General features: G+C 41.4%; 1 protein-coding gene across 1 annotated transcript in view; it reads right to left on the bottom strand.

The window, feature by feature from the left end:
- The window catches only part of ERC2 (ELKS/RAB6-interacting/CAST family member 2), a 1,129,221-nt gene that overhangs the window by 1,080,934 nt on the left and 29,354 nt on the right, over positions 1 to 18,933 (bottom strand). The window contains exon 2 of the mRNA XM_019505002.1: positions 10,026 to 10,831. Coding sequence (XP_019360547.1) covers positions 10,026 to 10,682 — 657 coding nt within the window. The 5' untranslated portion in view covers positions 10,683 to 10,831. The remainder of the gene's footprint in view (positions 1 to 10,025; positions 10,832 to 18,933) is intronic.

Raw genomic sequence — 18,933 nt, 5'->3', positions numbered from 1 at the left:
GGGTCAGACTAGATGATCTGCTCAGGTCCATTCCGACCCTAGAAACTATGAAACTATTTAACATTGTATTGGATATTTCCCTCACTCTACGTGCTCAAAATACTGCAACCCTTGCAATGAAACAAACAAAAGAAAGAAACATACTGGAGATCTTCAAGATCTTTTAAATTTTTAAAATGTTACTATTTTAAATGTACACAGTATTGAAAACACAAAAATTAAATCAAGGGAAAACAGGACAAGAATGAACATATAAATGAAAAATTGATTGAAAAGCAAAAACGAGGAGTAAGTTTGTATGGTGCGAGTAACTCTTCTCCTTTATATAAAATATTCCTGATGGTGTTGTGCTAGCTGAGCAGAAAAAACAAACCTCATCAACCACTCTCCAGAATACTCTACCATCTAGTAAAAATGAATCAAGCAATAAATAAGAGGAGGATTTAAACTTCATAACTTATTAACTTGATCTTTTGTTGCAAAGAGAAGCTGTTTGTTTCTGCGCAGTAAAAAAAAAAAATTCTCATCTGTTCAGACTTTCCTTTATTGAAAACAGATGATTACTTAATTTTAGAGACTCTTAAGGAGCAAAGAAGCCTTCAAAGCCAAGAGAATAATATTTATTACATAATCTATTGAACTTAGACGTAAAAAGAATCAAATGTTCTGCATGAGGGTAAGAAAAAATGATCAATCTCAAGCAAATCATTGTAAAAGAGTCTTTGAAAATATGTCAGATGACCCAATCGTGGTAAAGTTAACTTATATTTCTTTAAGAAGTTGACAAGTACTAACAAGAAACACAAAATGGCCCAACTTTTCAAGAATTTGTTAAGACAATATTAGTGACTACTTTCAAGACAGATGGTGGAGCTCAGGTACATTCAAGCATTAAAAAGTGAGAGAAGTACAATGATAAAATTCTGTATTACATGATTCTGTATTAAGAACACTGTGTTGTAATACTACATGCCATGAGGTACAGATAACTAAATATAATCTATAGTGTCCATCTGGATATTAAGACGTACAACAATAAAATATGACATATCCTATTACAGGCAAGGAATTAATATAGACAAGGCAAGGCTGACAAGTGTGAAATATAATATAAGGACAGAACTCAAGAAAACTACTGAAACTACATAAGATTCAAGTTCAAATATTGTCCAAGATAAAAGATTTTCTTGTTAATACTATTATACAATTGTATACTATTAATACAAAATTACTATTACAATTACAATTAATATCTCTGAGTAATATTACTATTTCTAAAGTATCCACAACCACTTTTTTAAATGTATGTGAAAACAAACAATATCATATTTCTTGTATTTTTATCAACACGAATTTTAGTGTCATTTTACTTCTAAATATGATACAGGCAATACATTTTCAGCTCGCCACAGAATTTTATGCTGGCAACAAATAAATGTCGTTCTAGGAGATGCATAGTAAGAGCTACAGCTTTTGGCAGTTGATAAAGGGCAACTGAGGATGACATCCACCCAGAAATCTGGTATCTGCTATTTGCAGAACAGTAGAGGCTTCAAGGAATGCCATGTCAAAAGTGAAAAAAAAGTGGAGAGACATGAATTGCACTTCAGGAATGCAGAGAGATGGGAAAGCTAGTTATTGTCAAAGACCCTAATCTAATAGAGAGCTTAACATGTCTGTAACTTGACATTTGCAAGTAGTTCCATTGATCTCAGAAGAACTACTCACAGGGCGCATCTACATGTCACTGGTACAGTGACGTTACTACAGCACCATGCTTTAGTACTTCCTTTAGGACTTCAAAAGGAAGTACTAAAGCCCAGCACAGCATGGGTGGTTACTGCGACATGCATGTGGCACAAGGGTAGATTTTCCTGCTAAGTTGCCGTAGAGATGTGCTGTACCCAGGGTGTGCTGCTATGGTGACATGTAGACACATGTGATCACTACATTTCTGTAGTGTGGTGTATGGCGATGTAGCGTGTTGCTACATCACCGTAGGGAGACACGTAAATGTGCCCACAAACTCATTTTTTCAATTTTGATCCAATATTTTGTCATTGAAAACAAGCAGCTGTCCACTACTCTTCCTCCTGCCTGCACTCCTTTGCATGGATGTGTTATCTCTAAATGCATCCAGCAACTATGAATAAACATACCACCTAGATCAGGGGTGGGCAAAATACAGCCTGCAAGATGCATTTGGCCAGTCAAGGGTTTTTACCCAGCCCACAGTGGGTCCTTCAACCCCGTTCAGCCCAGGTATAGAGGGGAGCCTGAGCCATAGCATGTGCACCTGGTCCTGCCACCCCCAGGTAGGCAATGGGACTGGGGTAGCACAGCAGCCAGACTCCACTTCCTGGCAGCCCTGGTGGTAGCTCCTTCCAGCTCCTTCCAGCTGCTAGTACCACTGCCCAGGCATCCCAGCCCATTCGCCCTTCACCAACCACCAGGGGTACTGGATGGAGGAGAAGGGCATGGTCTCCAAGAAGACCAGCTCGTGACCCCTGTGGCCGGGGCATACTTGGCTAGGCAGATGGGATGGGACCCAAAGGTGTGCAGGGAGTGACATCCAGAATCAGGACAAGCAGGCAGGGCTGGGGCCGGGGACAGGACTAGGCCCAGGATAGGAATCACAGGGCAGTGACAACATGGGGCCAGGGCCTAAGGCAGAGCCATAATCTGCTCCCCACATGAAAGATCATGACCAGCCCAACCTGTGAGCAAGGCAGAATGTACACCCATGGCCCAGCCCCCAGTGCCCCTACCCCAGCAGAGGCACACACAGGCAACCCCAGTGCAACACAGCAACAGAGTATCTGATCACGATCTATCTGGGCCTATACAGCTACACTGTACTGAGGCTGTCTGCCCATGCCTGTGCTGGGCAGACAGCTGCCCATGCTCTGCAACTAAAGAGCGGGTGCTGGGATATAAGGCTCTCCCAGCCCAGATCCCACAACCAACTCCTGGGCTGGGAGATAAGGATCTCCCACCCCTGCTGCCAACATTTTTGCTCCCAGTCAGGCATCTACACATGAACTACTGCACGGTAAGTAATCTCTAGTAAATTTACGACTTGCATTTGCAGGTAGTAAATTTACTTGTGATTAGAGTCAATTACTATGCAGTAACTGTCCGCACGTGTAGACATTGATGTCTACTACACAGTAAAACATCTCATGTAAGTGTGCCCAGCGTAACTGTGAAGGCAGAGTTACTTTATTTAGGATCAAAACCAAAAGGATGGTGTCCCTTTAAGGTCTCCTCTGGCTGGGGTTTGAGCAGAAGGAAGGAGACAACAGGCAGGCTGAGAGCAGTCAGGTAAATCACCATCCCCTTGTAACCTATTAAAGGAAATTATGCATTCCTTTTCCTCCAGACAGAGGCTGTTTCACCCCAGATCAGAAATACCACTCAGACTCTTCGGCAGCCAGGGAGCAGCCACCATACATAATTATGTAAACCAGATAAAAGGTTAAGAGAGGAGAATAGCTGATGGTAGTGCTCGAATAAATGGGAAAAACAACAACTCTAAATGGAAAGACGACCTGCACTGGATGATTTCTGGCAGAGGATTCCCAAATAAGCTAATGAAGTCATGGCCTAAATTAAGCTGCATCTTTTCATCCTCTCTTTCTTTCTGTGTAACCAGAAACTGGTCAACATAGAAGTGTAACTTGGCTAATATGTAATGTCACCAGAACTTCAAAACTTTGTCAGTAATTTTGTATTGGCATGGTCACACAAGACTTTACTAGAAATGCATTTAAGTAATTACATAAAAATCCTCAGCTCTCTTTAATAGATTTTTCTTTACTGTTTACTTAAACCTTTGTCTTGAAATCAAAGTGTAGCTGCAAAAAAAGGGTATGAGGGTTAACATTAAAGGAGCCATTAGCAAATCAAGTTATTTTATTGATTTGGATACACTGATTTGTTTAGCTAAATTATCATACTTCATCAATGCTATCCAGGTAATTGCCATATCCATAATTTATTCATATTTCTGTAGATGTGCACAATCTATTTGAAGAAACACTTTTACATTCAGAACTATCAACCTTTCAGATGATTTGCTATGATCTTTCTATCCTTTTCTCATTAAATCAGAACTAAACTCATTTAGTATCAGAACAGAAGAGAAAATTCAAAATGAAAAATCAGATCATATCAAAGTTGCATTTTCTACAGCTTATTAAGCAAATAAAAATTGTTAGAACTACTTTAAGAAAAATCTTTGGACTATATTCACCATTGGTGTAACTCCAGAGATGTCAATACAATTACACTAGAAATAGATCTGGCCCATCATGTCTTATATCTGCAGTACTTAATACTTGTATTGATAATGAACTATTCACTTATGACCTTTACATGAAGTTGGTTTTCTTTTTCAACCTGTGGTATTATAATTAAGGACATAGTCAAACACTGAAGTATTATTTTCATTGATAAATGTGGGTACTCCGTCTTGGAACAATTAATCCAAGTGGATATACTAGTTTTCTCTCCTTTTTGACGAACAGCAGTCCTGGGAATCAATAGACCTCAAAGATTTTTGGTTTTCTTCCTGCTTTCCTGCTCCCAGCCTTCTGATCAAGAGACAAAGATTATATAATATCTCTTATGAATAATAAACTCGAACTAAAATTAGTAAAAATAGAAATCAACTTGGAAAAAATATGCACCAAATCTCTGTTTGGGATATTACAGATTAGTAACCGATATACAAAAATACCATTTACAGGTTTAAAAATTCTAGACTACTTTTTGCCCATTGGTAGATCACCAATCCACAGTCAAAGCAATCCCTTGCCCACCAATTAGAAACTAGCACGTGGAACAAAACAAAGACATAGAAGAAAAAACATCTGCCTGAGGATAGGAAATGCAAACAACAGAGGCACAAAGGACACAGCTGCAGTAACAAAAGTACCTTTAAATGAATACAAGAATGACCAGGTTGCCGTTCTTACAGACCTCCCCTGCAGAGGGTTCTTTCCCTCTCTCAAAACAAGAAGGACCTACTGTATAAAGAAGGGGGAATTATTTCATCTTTGTAAACTTTGGACATACTAGAAGCTATGCATCAAGTTAAAAAATAACAATATTAACTATGTCTAAAACAATTAAAGTTCATTGACTGTTACAATTGAAATGTCAAGGTCCTACTTTTATTACCTAAGCAGTACCTGTAATGTCCCTTCCTGCAAGAATGGTCCAGACAAAAGATGAAAAAGATCTGATAAAGACAGAGAAAGGAAAGGAAAGAAAAGCTTTTCTCCTTACAAAATGAATATATACAAAAAAATGGAAGACAAAGTTAATATTTCATTTTCCCTCCTGGTTGATGAAATAGCTTCTTTCAAACACCCTAATATAATAATAAAGTTTGATATTTCCAGCAGCTCGCAGCATTGAATCTGAACTTCATGGAGAATGGAGACCCTGAATAAAAGGTTCTAAAAATTGTTCTGTAACACCAAAGGGAGAAGGTTATAAATAGTACAGAATACCTCTTTATATTGCAAAGAATAACCAACACTAATGGATAGTCCCAGTTTCTCTAATTTTTTCACATTGGCTATTTCCCCTAAATAATCTCCATGTAAAAAAAGAAAGAAGTATTTTGGCATGCAAACATAAAGATGGGCATCTGCTCTCAGCTGACAGACTTTGTCCCGGAGTCTTGAGCAGTTCATGGTCAGACAACTCCATTTTTGGATTAGAATGCTGAACGGTCTAAGCCAGGGGTCTCCAGCTGGTAGCCCACAGGCCACATGCTGCTCCTGAGGACTTAAACTGTTTTTTGCTGGTGCTGCCAGGGTCCACAGGATTCCTCGCCTTCCTCCAGCTTCCACTACCTGTCCCTACCCCTGAGGCCAGGGTTACTGTGGGGCTGAGAGAGTCCATGGCCAGAGGGCTAGGAAGAATCCAGGGTCCCATGTGCATCCATTCTGAAGTGGTACACCAGGAGTCACCTCCCACAGTAGGGCAGCAAAGATAGCTGCTGGTGAGGGGAAGGGGCCATACAGCCTAGGATATATAGACAGCTATTTTTAACATCGGGAAGAACTAAGGTTTATTAATCTGATGTGTGTAGAGTTGGATCACATCCAATTTCCTTGAGTCCTGAGACTCCAGATGGGCTTCCATTTCATGAGACAGAGACTGACATCCATGGTTAGGATTCATCAATCTGTTCTTTGGTAAAGTAGAACCTCCATTACATTTGTTACCTGGAGCAGATTGGCTCTGTGGACTGGTAATGGGAGAAAGATGCTGGTCTAAATTCAGATCAGATTAGTAGTAACTCATCTTAAAATAGGCCAAGGACTGAACCAATGCAGTGTGGAGACTGAAGAGATGATGATGATGCTCAGTATGTATACATTTTATATCAGCAAATTTTATACAACTATAAATTAATCAATCCACCCTTTCATGTTAGGTCAAGACAGAGGGATCTCTGTAAAATTGTAGTACAGAAACACTGGGCACATTTTAGCTCTAGAGATGTTACTAGTTAAAATATATGGAATATAGCAGGGAACAGAATTAAATTAGGTGTACCTAATTAAGATAGAGGACCTTAGGCTCCACAGCTGACAGTCCAATACCCGAACCCCAGAAGAACACATTTCCCTTCCAATGTAAAATTGAATTGCTTAATTCACTTGTCACTGACATCTTTAATATCAAGGAAGCAAATTAAAATTCTTTGCAGTTCTTGACCATCAGGGTCCTCCTTACAAAACACATGGCAGCAACAACCTGACAATGAATCTTACCCACAGAATTGCATCGATATATCTGTATGCTTACATATATACAATTAGTATATATGTAAGCATACAGATAAAGGTCCTTTGGATGTGGCGTTGCTAAGAGTAAGGAATTTCTAGATAGTTGATAAGATTTTTTTGGATCCTTTCCCAAATATGTTTGGAATAATTCCATAAGATTATTTAAACAGTCAAGACGATTAAAAGGATTTTTTAACTAAACTCTGCAGAATGTGAAACATCTGTATAGAACTCAAGTACAGAAGGCCTGCAAGTTGGTCAGAAGAACACAGTTTCTGCAAAATTGACATTTTCCACTGCAAAAATTCTCAGAGGGTGCATCTACACATGCACTAATGTGCCTTTTCTAATATGCATTAAATTTAGTACCTCCAATGCGAGGTACTAAATTAATGTGCATTAGCTTCAGCTTCAGCTAATGCACAGTAGTGCATTTGCAAACTTTTTTGGGATTGCTTAATGCACAGTACACTATTTTACTGAGCATTATCATAATGTCACAGTTTTTTAAATGACACAGTGCACAGTAAAATGGTCTACTGTGCATTAAAGTGCACACATAGATGTGCCCAGTTTTACTGAAAATTTTCAATTTTCCATCAATTCAGTCTTAAGTATTATATTTTGCTGAAGTGATCAAACACATTTTAGTCCAATTCAATTCAATAAAACACTAACCTGGCTTTCCTTATTAATGCATTGCCACCTGGGATTTGTCTTGTGGACCCTACTCTCTCTATACACTGACCTTCTGGAAGGTCTCTGTCTCCCAAAGTGCAATGCCAATTCCTCTCTACCCAAGCTCTGCTAGGTAGATAATGAAATTATGATGGCAGAGTGCATAACAGGAAAGGCAATCTGGCTCACAGAAGAATGGCTTCCATAAGATAAAGTAGTAAAAAAGAGCAGTTTCTTGTTAAAAAGGTTTAAGATGAAGCATTTGTATCATTTAATAAAAAACATAATGAAACATTTTGATGCTGAGAATGCCGGAATGCACGGTGATTAAAAATCTCTCAAAATACAATATTTTAGCATTTTCAAATCAACATTTTGGAGGGATTTATGTTCCATGACAAAATTTCACATTTCAACATTTTGCCCAAATTTGGCACAAGCAAACATTGATTTTAACATTTTTTAAATGTCATACAGTTCTAATTCCAGACTCATTAATTCTTTTGTGAATTTAATATGATTTATTTCCTAATATGGGAGGTTTTAAAATAATGATTCTGCAAAATCCATGGAACATGCTTCAAAGACCTCTCAAAGAATTCATCAAAAAAATTAAATATACATCCTGTGTCAAATAGTTGTTTGTGAGAAGTTCTCCTACACACTATTAGCTGAAAAAATTCTTGAGCTGTATCTTGAAAGATGACGTTCACAAAGCTGACAGAGGCTCAAGCTTATCATAAAACCAAGCTTGTAGGCACCTACCACTTTCAAGAGCTAGATAAATTAATCAAAATAATTCAGCCTGCCATTCTAGTTAAGCCTTGCATGTGTGCTCATGGGGATATTCAAGAAGTAATCATTTAAGAGTTTTTAAAGGCATCCATTAGCTATTTTATCCAAAGCAGATTAAACTATTTTATCCAAAGCATTGCTCTGAACTGGAAGGAACAAGTTCTCTGTTGACTAATGTAGACTCCACTCAGGATATAGCATTCTACGATCTTTGAGAGAAAGATGGCAATAGATACAAGAAATTTACCTCATGTTGAAGGTTTTATTTTATCAACATTTGGAGCATCCTGATATAATGCAAAGTTTCCTCAACCAAGTAAACAGGAAATAGAGTGGTCCTGTTCTCAGAGCAGCAAGTCCTGCATTGAAATGCCTGGCACCTGCAAACACTGAGCACACACAGCACATTAAGGCCTCTATGAAGTAATATATGCTGAAACATCTACATTCACTGGGAAGTTCAGACATGAATACCACCTGCATGGTAAATAAAGCCTTGGAATAAGACACTGGGGAAAAAAGGAGGTGTTAAAAATCCCAATCGTTGCTGTTTGCCTGTAAATGGAAGAAATTAGATTTAAGTTCTCTAAGAGCAAGGAGATAGGATTATGCTTTTGTCACATAAGAATTAACAGATGGTATAAAAAGGAGAAGCTTTAAATATTCAAGACTAGGTATGTGGGAAACGTGTGCAAAAAGAGAATTTTGCAATTTAGTCCTTGCCATTGATCTTTATAAAGCAGTGGCAACGTGTAGGGGTGCACATGCACCCTGAGAGCGCTGGTCCACCCCCTGACAGTCAGTGTTCCTGGGCAGGGGAGGCAGGTAAGAGCACTGGTGGCCCCCCCTAAAAGCACCGGCCAGGGGGTGCCCGAAGAAGTGGTCCCCCCGCGGCCGATCGTGCTCTCCTGGACATGCCAGCGGCATGCCGCTGCTACTTGTGCGTCGGCGGGATCAGCTGTGAGGGGACCCTCCCCCCCGATCGCTGACTGTCCACTGGGGGAACAAGTCCCCCCGCCCCCAACTCAGGAGGCACAAGTCACCCATGTTATAATGCCTTATGGAAACTGCCTCAAATACCTCAAAGCCTTGCATTGCAGGTGATGGATTGCATCTTTAAGCATAAATAATCTGAATCAGGAAGAACTGCATCTTTCATCATTTTATACAAATGAAATAAAACATTAGTAATTACACTTCAGATATAATTACAATTTTCAGATCGTTCATTTCCTTACAACAGGTCTCGTTAAGAAAAATAGCTGAGAAGGCAAGAGTCCAACTTAATTCATTCTGTACCATGCCTGCAAAATTATAAATTTTAGCTATAGGAACTTAATAGCATGTCTTGCTTTAGCTTTAATAGAAATTGGGCAGCTCACTCCCTACAGGGGTCATACAAAATGTGCCCCTATATGTTTGCTTATACTTGCATTGTTGTGGTTCATTTACCACTGCTGCACAAAGAACTACAAAAAGGCTCACAAATACAAAAACAGGTAGTGACAAACAATCATTCGGCTCAGCACTAACATGAAGGAATGCTGCATCAAGGAAATTACAAATTACACCCAGCTTATTAGAGTGCTATCCTACTGCTTAGTAGCCAGAGGCAGATATACCAAGACATGCAATTCTTGTTGATGATGCCAAACTTGCCCAGTACCAGTCACAGAATCACAAGGAAAATACCAAATGCTTAGAGTTGTAAATCAATAAAAAGAAACATTCAGCATTGCTTACCTGATTTTCTTCATGGGAAACCCTCATCTGCTCTTTAAGAACTGACATTCTCGCTGCTTCTTCTTTCCTCAAAACTCTTTCCTTTTTTAGCTCAGGACTCCAGAAAGTTTTGATGCTGTTCATGGAAGATCCCAGCTTGCTATCCTTGATGTCCAGTTCTTTTCTGAGAAGATCATTCTCCCTTTGTAGTTCCTTAAGTTGAGCCTGTAGATCTAGCATTGTACTGTCCCTAACCTGTCTCAGCATAGAAGGAACCTGATGATGATGATGATGTGAAGATGTAGTCAGACCTCCATGCTGATCAGTATAAGAAAGTACATCTGTATGGGAAAGACCAGCTGAAGCAATATTAGGACTGCTCCCCATAGCTGTGACACGACCACCATACATAGCTCGATTGGTAGCCCTTCCAAGAGTCATTGTGCCCTTTGGGAAAGTAGTAGAAGCTACACCTTCATGATCACTCAGATACATCGGTCCAGATGTTGCATAGGCTGCATTAAGGGACTGGATGTTCTCCATCGACAGTGTCTTACCTGTTCCTCCTCCTCCCCCACTGTTTGTCCGTCTATGGCCCAAACGAGGAGATCTTGGCAGACGAGGAGACCTGGAGGGACTGCCTTCCAAGTTACTGATTGTTCTTGCACTTCCATACATTTTTCTTCTACTTTGAGGTATTATTTAATAAGAAATTAGTAATGCTAAGATTGGATACTGAATCTAAAATACCAGCTAATAATGTTGGCAAATGGATTCACTGCATTCTTCCACAAAGCAAAAATTGATGATTCTTCCAAATCAAAGATCTGGGGGGAAAAAAAAGAGAAGTAATTTTTTTTTCTACATCAAAAAGTATCTTTACAGTAAATGATTGAAATGAATCAGGAAACACGGCATATGGCAACTGATTTAAAAATACTGCCTTTAAAATTAGATTAATAGTAGGCACATCTACATGAGACACTTACTGTGCAGTTGCCTAATAACACTGCGCAGTAGCATGCTGGTCAAAAACCATGCTAATATGTTACAGTATATACACATGGCACAGTGTCACTAGGCAGTAAGTATGACAAGAAAACCATGCGCCAGCATTACTGCACGGTACCTGTAGTTACTGCACATTTAGTTAGTACTTCATTAAGCAAGTACTGAACTAAATGCGCAGTAATTACTATGCATTAATGAACATGTAGATGCACCCACTGTTTTTTCACACTTGGGGTTACTGTCTCAAAATTTCCAGTTTAAAAGCATTTCAAGCAGAGCAACCAATACTCATTTCTTTCTTCTTGTAAACTTTCTTGATGTTTTCACTTGATCTAAAGAAGATTAAAACTTTAACAAATACTATGGGTCACATGTTCCTGATATATTGTCATCAATATTACTGTACTCAAATGAATGACTCCATTGGAATTACACCAGGAATGATATTACTTGGTGTCTACACATGAACAAAAATCAAAGATCAAGAATATATTTAAAAAAAACACACAGCCAATATAAAAAAAGAAAGTTAGCATATCTGGCTTTCTTTAAAGCAGTATCAACTGTATAATTAACACAAATGATAGGGACAGGCTAAAGGCTTCTTTGAATGGAAGGGCTAATAGATATTGAATCTGTTAACAGATATCGATTCTGCTCTGTTTCAAGATTTAAAATAAGACCGAATTAATTTCAGAGAATATTGTCTTCTGGACAATTACATATTATTATTACAAATAATACTTCCAACGTACACCACAGGTTTGCTGGTATGTGTTGTTTGCCTGTATCAGGAAACAAAGTATATTACAAATATTCAATTATTTCATCAAGAAAAAGAGAACTTCTCAAATACTCTTTTCCACTTTTGGTGTCACAATGGTATTTCGAAGGCAGGCTTACCCTCATAATTTATTTAAATAAACAGGACAATTGAAGTTATTCAGAATTGATAACCAGCAATAATGCATAATAATACTGAAAAATTGTGATAGTAATATTGAGCATCTCTTCAATAGTAGCTTGATGTTCTCCAGGGGTTTGTCCTGTGCTGGTACTATTTAATATCTTTATTAATGATTTTGGAGGATGGGACAGAGTACACAGTTAGCAAATTTCCAAATAAAACCAAGCTAGGTGGCGTTACAGACATTTTGGAGGGTAGAAGTAGGATTCAAAATGATTGTGATAAGCAGGAAAAGTGATCAGAAATGAATCAAATGCAATTAAATCAGTAGAAGTGTAAAGTCCTGTGCTTAGGATAGAACAATTACATGTACAAATGTAATACAAGGGAAAAACTGGCTGGGCTTCAGTACTTTAGAAAAGGACCTAAGGGGTACAGTCAACCATAAGCTGAATATAAGTCAACAGCATACTCTTGTTGCAAAACAAAACAAACAAACAAGCAAAAAGCCAATAGCATAGTGGGCTGTATTCATAGGAGTGTTACTTGTAAGTAAAGGGAAATGATTTTTTCACTCTACTCAATATCAGTGGGGCTTCACCTTGAGTACTATGTCCAATTTTGGGGCACCACAATTTCAGATATAGGCAAATTAGAAGGAGTCTACTAAGCAGCAACAAACATGATTAGGGGCCTAAGAAACATGACTTACAAAAGAAGGTAGGTAGAACCAGCATTATCTAGTCTGAAAAAAAGAGAAGATTGAGAGGGGATTTAATAATAATCTTCAAGTAACTGAACAGCAGTTGTTAAAATGATAGAGAAAGGCTATTCCCTGTAGCAGCAAGGAACAGGACGAACTGCAACAGTGGAAATTTAGGTTAGATATTGGGAAGAACGTTCACACAATGAGGGTGGTTAGGCATTGGAACAAGCTAACTAGAGAGGCTGTAGAATCTCCATCCTTGGAAGTTTTTAAAAGGTTAGACAAACATTTGTTTGGAATGGTTTAGAGCAGAATGATCCTGCCTTGAGTAGGTGTTTGGACTTGACATTGTGCTGGGGCTATCCACCTTATTTTTATATGATTCCATTATTTTTACATTTATCACCTATAAAAGACTCTAAGATAAGGGCTACCGATTTTTTTAAACAAATATAATTCTTACAAGAAATCAATGACATTGATATAGTGGCAGTAACTAAAAAAGACCTAAAAACATGTATTTAAAATTAGCTCAGAACAGCAGCAGAGAATCTAATTCATTAAAGTCCGGTAACTTGAATCATTTCTCCAAGATGTTACCATCATTACATACAGATACCCTATCCTGGTATTAACTGTTCATTCTAGATTTGTAAAGGAGTTCTGATGAGTTCAGCATAATGAACTATTTCAATCTTAAAAACAGCTAGCATCTTAAACCATTACCCCTATGTTTTAACCATTTTTGCATATACTATCACTACTAATAATCATTATTAGTAATAATCAGTAACACCCAACTATATAAAACAAATAAAGATTAAAAAAACCCTCACGTGTGGTGACACCTAGCCTATACCTATATTTGGTAAAAGTACCATTACTGAAAGCTTTCTAATTTCTGATAACACTTGTGAAACTCCCATGATCTTACAAATGTGTTCCAAATGGTATACAGAGGGTGCATGCAAGCATTCAAATCAACTAGTGGAAGTTTAGCAGTTTAGTTTAAGCAGTTGGAAACTTTACTGGTAGAACACTGTACAAGCATTCAGAAGACTGGATGCATGCTCAAGGGACACCAGAGCATACATCCCAGCATGTTTTGCAGACTTTCCAGTCTATCTGGAGACAGCTGACAGCAGCCAAGGGCACAGGTCAGATCTGACTAGCTAGTCACCTCTGGGACCATGTCCCTCCCTCTTCACAACACCCACTTCTCTCCCTCTCAGCTGTTATACTTTCAGGTAGGAAAGGTTGCCAGTTTCTGCTTTGGCAGCCTGCAGTGGATCCCAGCCCCTCTGGTATCAGCCAGTGAACCTAGTTCCAGTGCATAGTTTCATAGTAGCTAGGGTCAGGAGGGACCTGAACAGATCATCTAGCCTGACCCCCTGCCACAGGCAGGAATGAATGCTGGGTTCACAAGACCCCAAACAGGTGATCATGCAACCTCCTCTTGAATTTGCCCAAGGTAGGGGTGAGGACCACTTCCCTGGGAAGTTGGTTCCAGATATTGGCCACCCTACCTGTAAAATATTGCCTTCTGATCTCTAACCTAAACCTATTCTCCATCAGCTTATTACCATTGTTCTTCATCACCCCAGGTGGTGCTGGGGAGAAAAGGGCTCTACTTATTTGCTGTTGATCTCCCCTGATGAGTGCAGGTTAGGTGAGTCTGGTTGGAATCAGGCGCTGGCAGGTTGGGGGCTGGAGGCTCCATTCCTGGAAAGGAGTAGGTCAGACTAGTTGGCAAGGAAAGGGATGTTCAGTGGTAGGGCTCTGCCCACAGAGACACTGGGGCTACCCACACCCTGAGTCATAACCCCAGTCGGATTGCAAACACAGGGCTCTAGATGGGCCTTGAAGGGGAGACCCCCCTCAGCACTTTAAAGGAAATGCCTGCAGTCCTACATGTGGGCACAAGGCTCTGCAGGTGCCCCTCAGGGGAGTCTGGTGTGTGGTTTTCTCCCCTGCTTCTGCTAACTACTGAACTCTGACCCAGACTGTTTTTGGGACTGAACAAGCAGGGTTTGGAAGCCAGGAAACTGATTCAAGGGGAAATCCAAAGCCAGAGTCCAGGGACAGAGCCAAACTATGGTCAGGAACCAAAAAATCAGAGTACAGGAACCAGGAGGCTCACCTAAGCAGAGCTGAGTCAGTACTGTTGCCTAACCTAGAGAACGGGGTCACAGGTGGGACTAGATGCATAGCTGTACTCTCAGCAGCCAACCAGAAAGCCATCGAGAGAATTAGCTAGAACTGTGAGTCAAAACTACAGGCAGATGTGGTCACCTAGGCCATTAGCCCAGGCTGGCCTGACTGATTCAATTTCCTGTAGAGCTAGATGCCCTTTCCCTGTTTAATTTTTTACAATATCCTTGCCTACCATAAGTATCTGAGTGTCTAAACTTCTCCTCACCCCCACAATGCAGACAAAGCCCAGCCTCCCCAATATAAGACAATGATCCCACTAGTGTATCCTAGTGCAGTGTTTCTCAACCCATGATACGTGTACCCTGGGGGGTACAGGCAGGGCAGGGGGTACGCGGGTGCCACGTTTGGCCCACCCCCCTGTCTGGTGGGTTGGAGGCATCTTTTCTTGTTCAGGCTGGAAGTTCTGGCCACCAACCCACCTGCCGCATCCCGTGTGCTGGGGCTTTCACTCCCTGGCGTCGGTGTGCCAGGGGACAGGGAGGAGGGCACCGAGCAGGCTGCTTTGCCTCAGGCCATAGTCCGCAAGGAAAAAGTGGGACTCGGCTCACAGCAGCAAAACTGGAACTGGCATGGTGGGACTTTTGGTTTTGCTTTTGCTGCGTCGATCAGCAGGTGGTACATAAGGTACCAAAGGTCGACAACCACTGTCCTAGTGGATACAGAGCTTTTCAGCCATCCCAGTTCCAGGGATTCAGTTAAGGCCATTGAACCAAGAATACATAAGACCTCATGGCAGCTGGGGTTCAGGATGATACGATTCTTCAGAAATGCTCAACCATCTTATTCTAATCAAGTAATTTTACACGTAATACTGCCTAAGGACTCTTTTCTTGATTTTCTGTACTTCCTGCAAGAGCTCTGTAGGTGTAACTTTTGTTGCCCTTCATCAAGCCTGGTTACCTGGTTTCTCAGGGGGCATTCTACCTCTTTGAATAGCACCCTTGAAATTGACAGGTTCTAATCAAGCCAGAAGCCTTTGACTTGATGGCTCCTATTCAGTTTCATGGATTACACACTTGGAGTACAATTATATTATGAAGTAGAGAACGGGACTAGAATTACACAATTTATTCCGTTAATCCAGGGGTATGCATACCCCTTTGGAAGGTCCCATGGGGTATGCAGGTGCAGGCAGGGACAGAGCACCACCACTCAGCACCACTGCCTCACAGAAGCAGGGCTGGGCTGGGGCGAGAACAGGGTGGTACGGAAGCTGCACTACCGCCACTTGCCACCCCCCCGCTCCATGTCCAGCCACTTGCCACCCCCCCCCATGTATGGCCACTCACCACCCTGCCTCTTCCCCTGCCACCCGCCCCTATGCTTAGCCACTCGCCGCCACCCCCCGCACTCCGCATCTGGCTGCTCGCCAACCCCCACCCCACATCTAGCCATTCACCACCCCCCCAAGGTACACTTATTAAAATGGGGACCATCAGGGGTACATTTATTTAAAAAGGTTGAAAAACCCTGCGTTAACCAATATACAGGAAACTCATACTTGTTAGAATGTAATCAATAGGTAACAAATAAAGAATGACATCGCACTGTACAGCCAAGTGAATTATGCATTTATTCAATATGCATAACTGGAATATATTGTACAGCAATTCAGTGCTAAGAGGGTTAATTTGCATGTGCTCTCCAACACCTTCTCCACTCACAAGCAGTTCAGAAGATCCTGGGCCACAGTAACTCCCATCCATGCCAGTACAGTTGTCTTCAAGAAGTGGTTTTCCTAGTGAAGAACTGGGATATATAGTAAATTATCAAACTCCTTATTGGTATTTAAATTGGACCCAATTAAACAAGTGTCAGGACTGAGACATGGGGGAATTCAGCCTTAGAGAAGTACAGGACACACTTATAACACATCAGGCCCATGTCTCCATTCTACAATACCACTATTTCTACCATAACCTATCTGGAAGGTACACTTATACACATTTATATTTGCATAATCTTATATTTGCTCCTCTGAGTCATTTACTACCCTACCTACTTTTAATTCTCCTCCATTTAGATCGCTAACATGTATTTTTTAGGTGCTATTTTTTACATTGTAGGTTTTCTTAGCTCTGGTCTGTTAAATTATCTTCCCTCTGCCATTTTTGTGTGAAGTCTGTACAATGAATGGCTATAAGAGTGATAACTTTGGTCTTGCTCAGCCCTGTGATGTTTTCTATTAAGCTCTATTTCTGACTTTAAAAAAGGGGGTCTTGCATTTCCCAACACTTCATCCCATTCCTGTGATAGTGTTTGCCTTTCTATTTTTACTAATACAACTTCTGTACGTTTGTGATAGGTTTTCTTGTTTTCAGAGTTTAGTTAATAAACATCAACTAAAGAAAAGTATATTATTTAAGAAAACTAGCTGAAATCCACAAAACATTTACAATTAAATTTTTATTGCAAAGGTATTTCTTTAAATACAGGATTTTTAGTTATCCTTTGACTGAATACTTAAACAGAATCAAATCTTCTCACCCTCAAAAAGGCTGCATAAAGCTGTCCATGTGTAAACACAGGCTTAGGAATATAAATACATATTTTGTTAAAAAACTGACCTTGTGACTTGTTTATAGTCATAGAATAAAAGGGCCTTCATACACGTGACTAAGGGCCCTTATACAGAAGAGGAAATAGCCCCTTTTAGTGGTTTAATTGCCCTTTTTAACAATTTAACTGTGTAACAGTATACACATTTGGTGGCATGTTACGATTAAATTTCATAACAGTGTGCATGTTCAGGAGCACATTTCAATTTAAATGACTTCTTACATAGCAAATAAACACATCCCACATAGTTTGCTGTGTAACAAATTACAGTGATATTCCTCATGTGTACAAAGGCCTTATTTGGCGAAGGTGGCAGGGACGGTGCAAGGGGCACTGGAAGCTCGAGCATGCTTGGAGAAGCTCAAGCTTGGTGGGCTTCTAGTGTCCCATGCACCATCCCCGCCACCTTCTCCAGCTGCCAGCATACCTAGCCACCCTCCTACCGCCTTCCCAGGGCAGCCAGCAGATTCCCAAGCAGCCCCAGGAAGCAGGAAAATCAAGGGGATGGTGTACGGGGTGCTGGAAGCCCACAAAGCATGAGCTTCCCTGAGCACACCTGGACTTCCAGTACCCAGTGCACCGTTGGACCCAGCAAGTGCTGCCTGCAAGCTGGGGCTGCACCTGTGCAGCTAGCACCCAGCCTGAGCGTCCCAGGGGGACATTGCCACCATGAAGGGAAGTACCAGGCCCCCCTGCAGCTCAGGGGCTACACAACTCAGTGGTAGCTCACATGTGCAGACTCCAGTGAGGGGAAAAAGAAGAACTGGTGAGGAGCTTGATCTTTTTTTTCCTCCCAGAGCCTGCCTGCCTGTGTCTCCTATAGCTGGGGAGTGAGTGGCTGACACGTTGCACAGTCCCCAAGCTGCAGGGGACACCAGTTCTTTCCTCCACAGCAAGGGTGACCCCAGGCAGCACCCACACGCTGGCATCCTATCCAGGCAGTACCAGGGGAAGCTGCCATGAAGGGAAGCACTAAGGCCCCCACAGCTCAGAGAGAGCCAGCAGCTCGCCCCCAGGTGCTTATTCTGTCTGTCTAGAGTACTCTGATGGGTTGTTTCAGTAAGCAACGTGATTGGCTGCCAAGACAACCCAGAGTGGTTTGGACAGACAGAATATGCCTGTTATTATTAATACATACTAGCCAATTGCCCGTCAAGAATGATGGGGGGGGGAGCAGGTGGGGATGGAGCCCTGTGCCCCCCCCATCCAGGCCCACTCCCCCCTTCCCTCCTGCTACTTGGGGTCTGGGCCCGCTTTCCCCCTCCCTGCTGCAGTGGCGGGGGGAGGGGAGGAACAGGACCAGGCCTGATGCAGGGAAGGATCCAGTCCTAGGGTAGAGAGAAGCCGGCTCGCCGCAGCAGAGGGCGGGAGGTGGGGAGTGGCAAGCACGATGCCAGGGGAATGGAAGGAGCGGGCTCAGGGCCAACGTGGTGGGGGAGGAGTGGTCCTGGGCCCGAGTTGCAGGAAGCAGGCCCACTCCTCCCCTACCCCTGCTGCTGCTGCGTGAGGCCAGGCCGGACCAAGCCGGGCCT

The sequence above is a fragment of the Gavialis gangeticus genome, unplaced genomic scaffold, assembly GCF_001723915.1.
Source record: "Gavialis gangeticus isolate Ggan-Ray unplaced genomic scaffold, GavGan_comp1, whole genome shotgun sequence".
NCBI classification, from domain to species: domain Eukaryota; kingdom Metazoa; phylum Chordata; order Crocodylia; family Gavialidae; genus Gavialis; species Gavialis gangeticus.
This window is presented reverse-complemented; position numbering and strand designations above follow the sequence as displayed.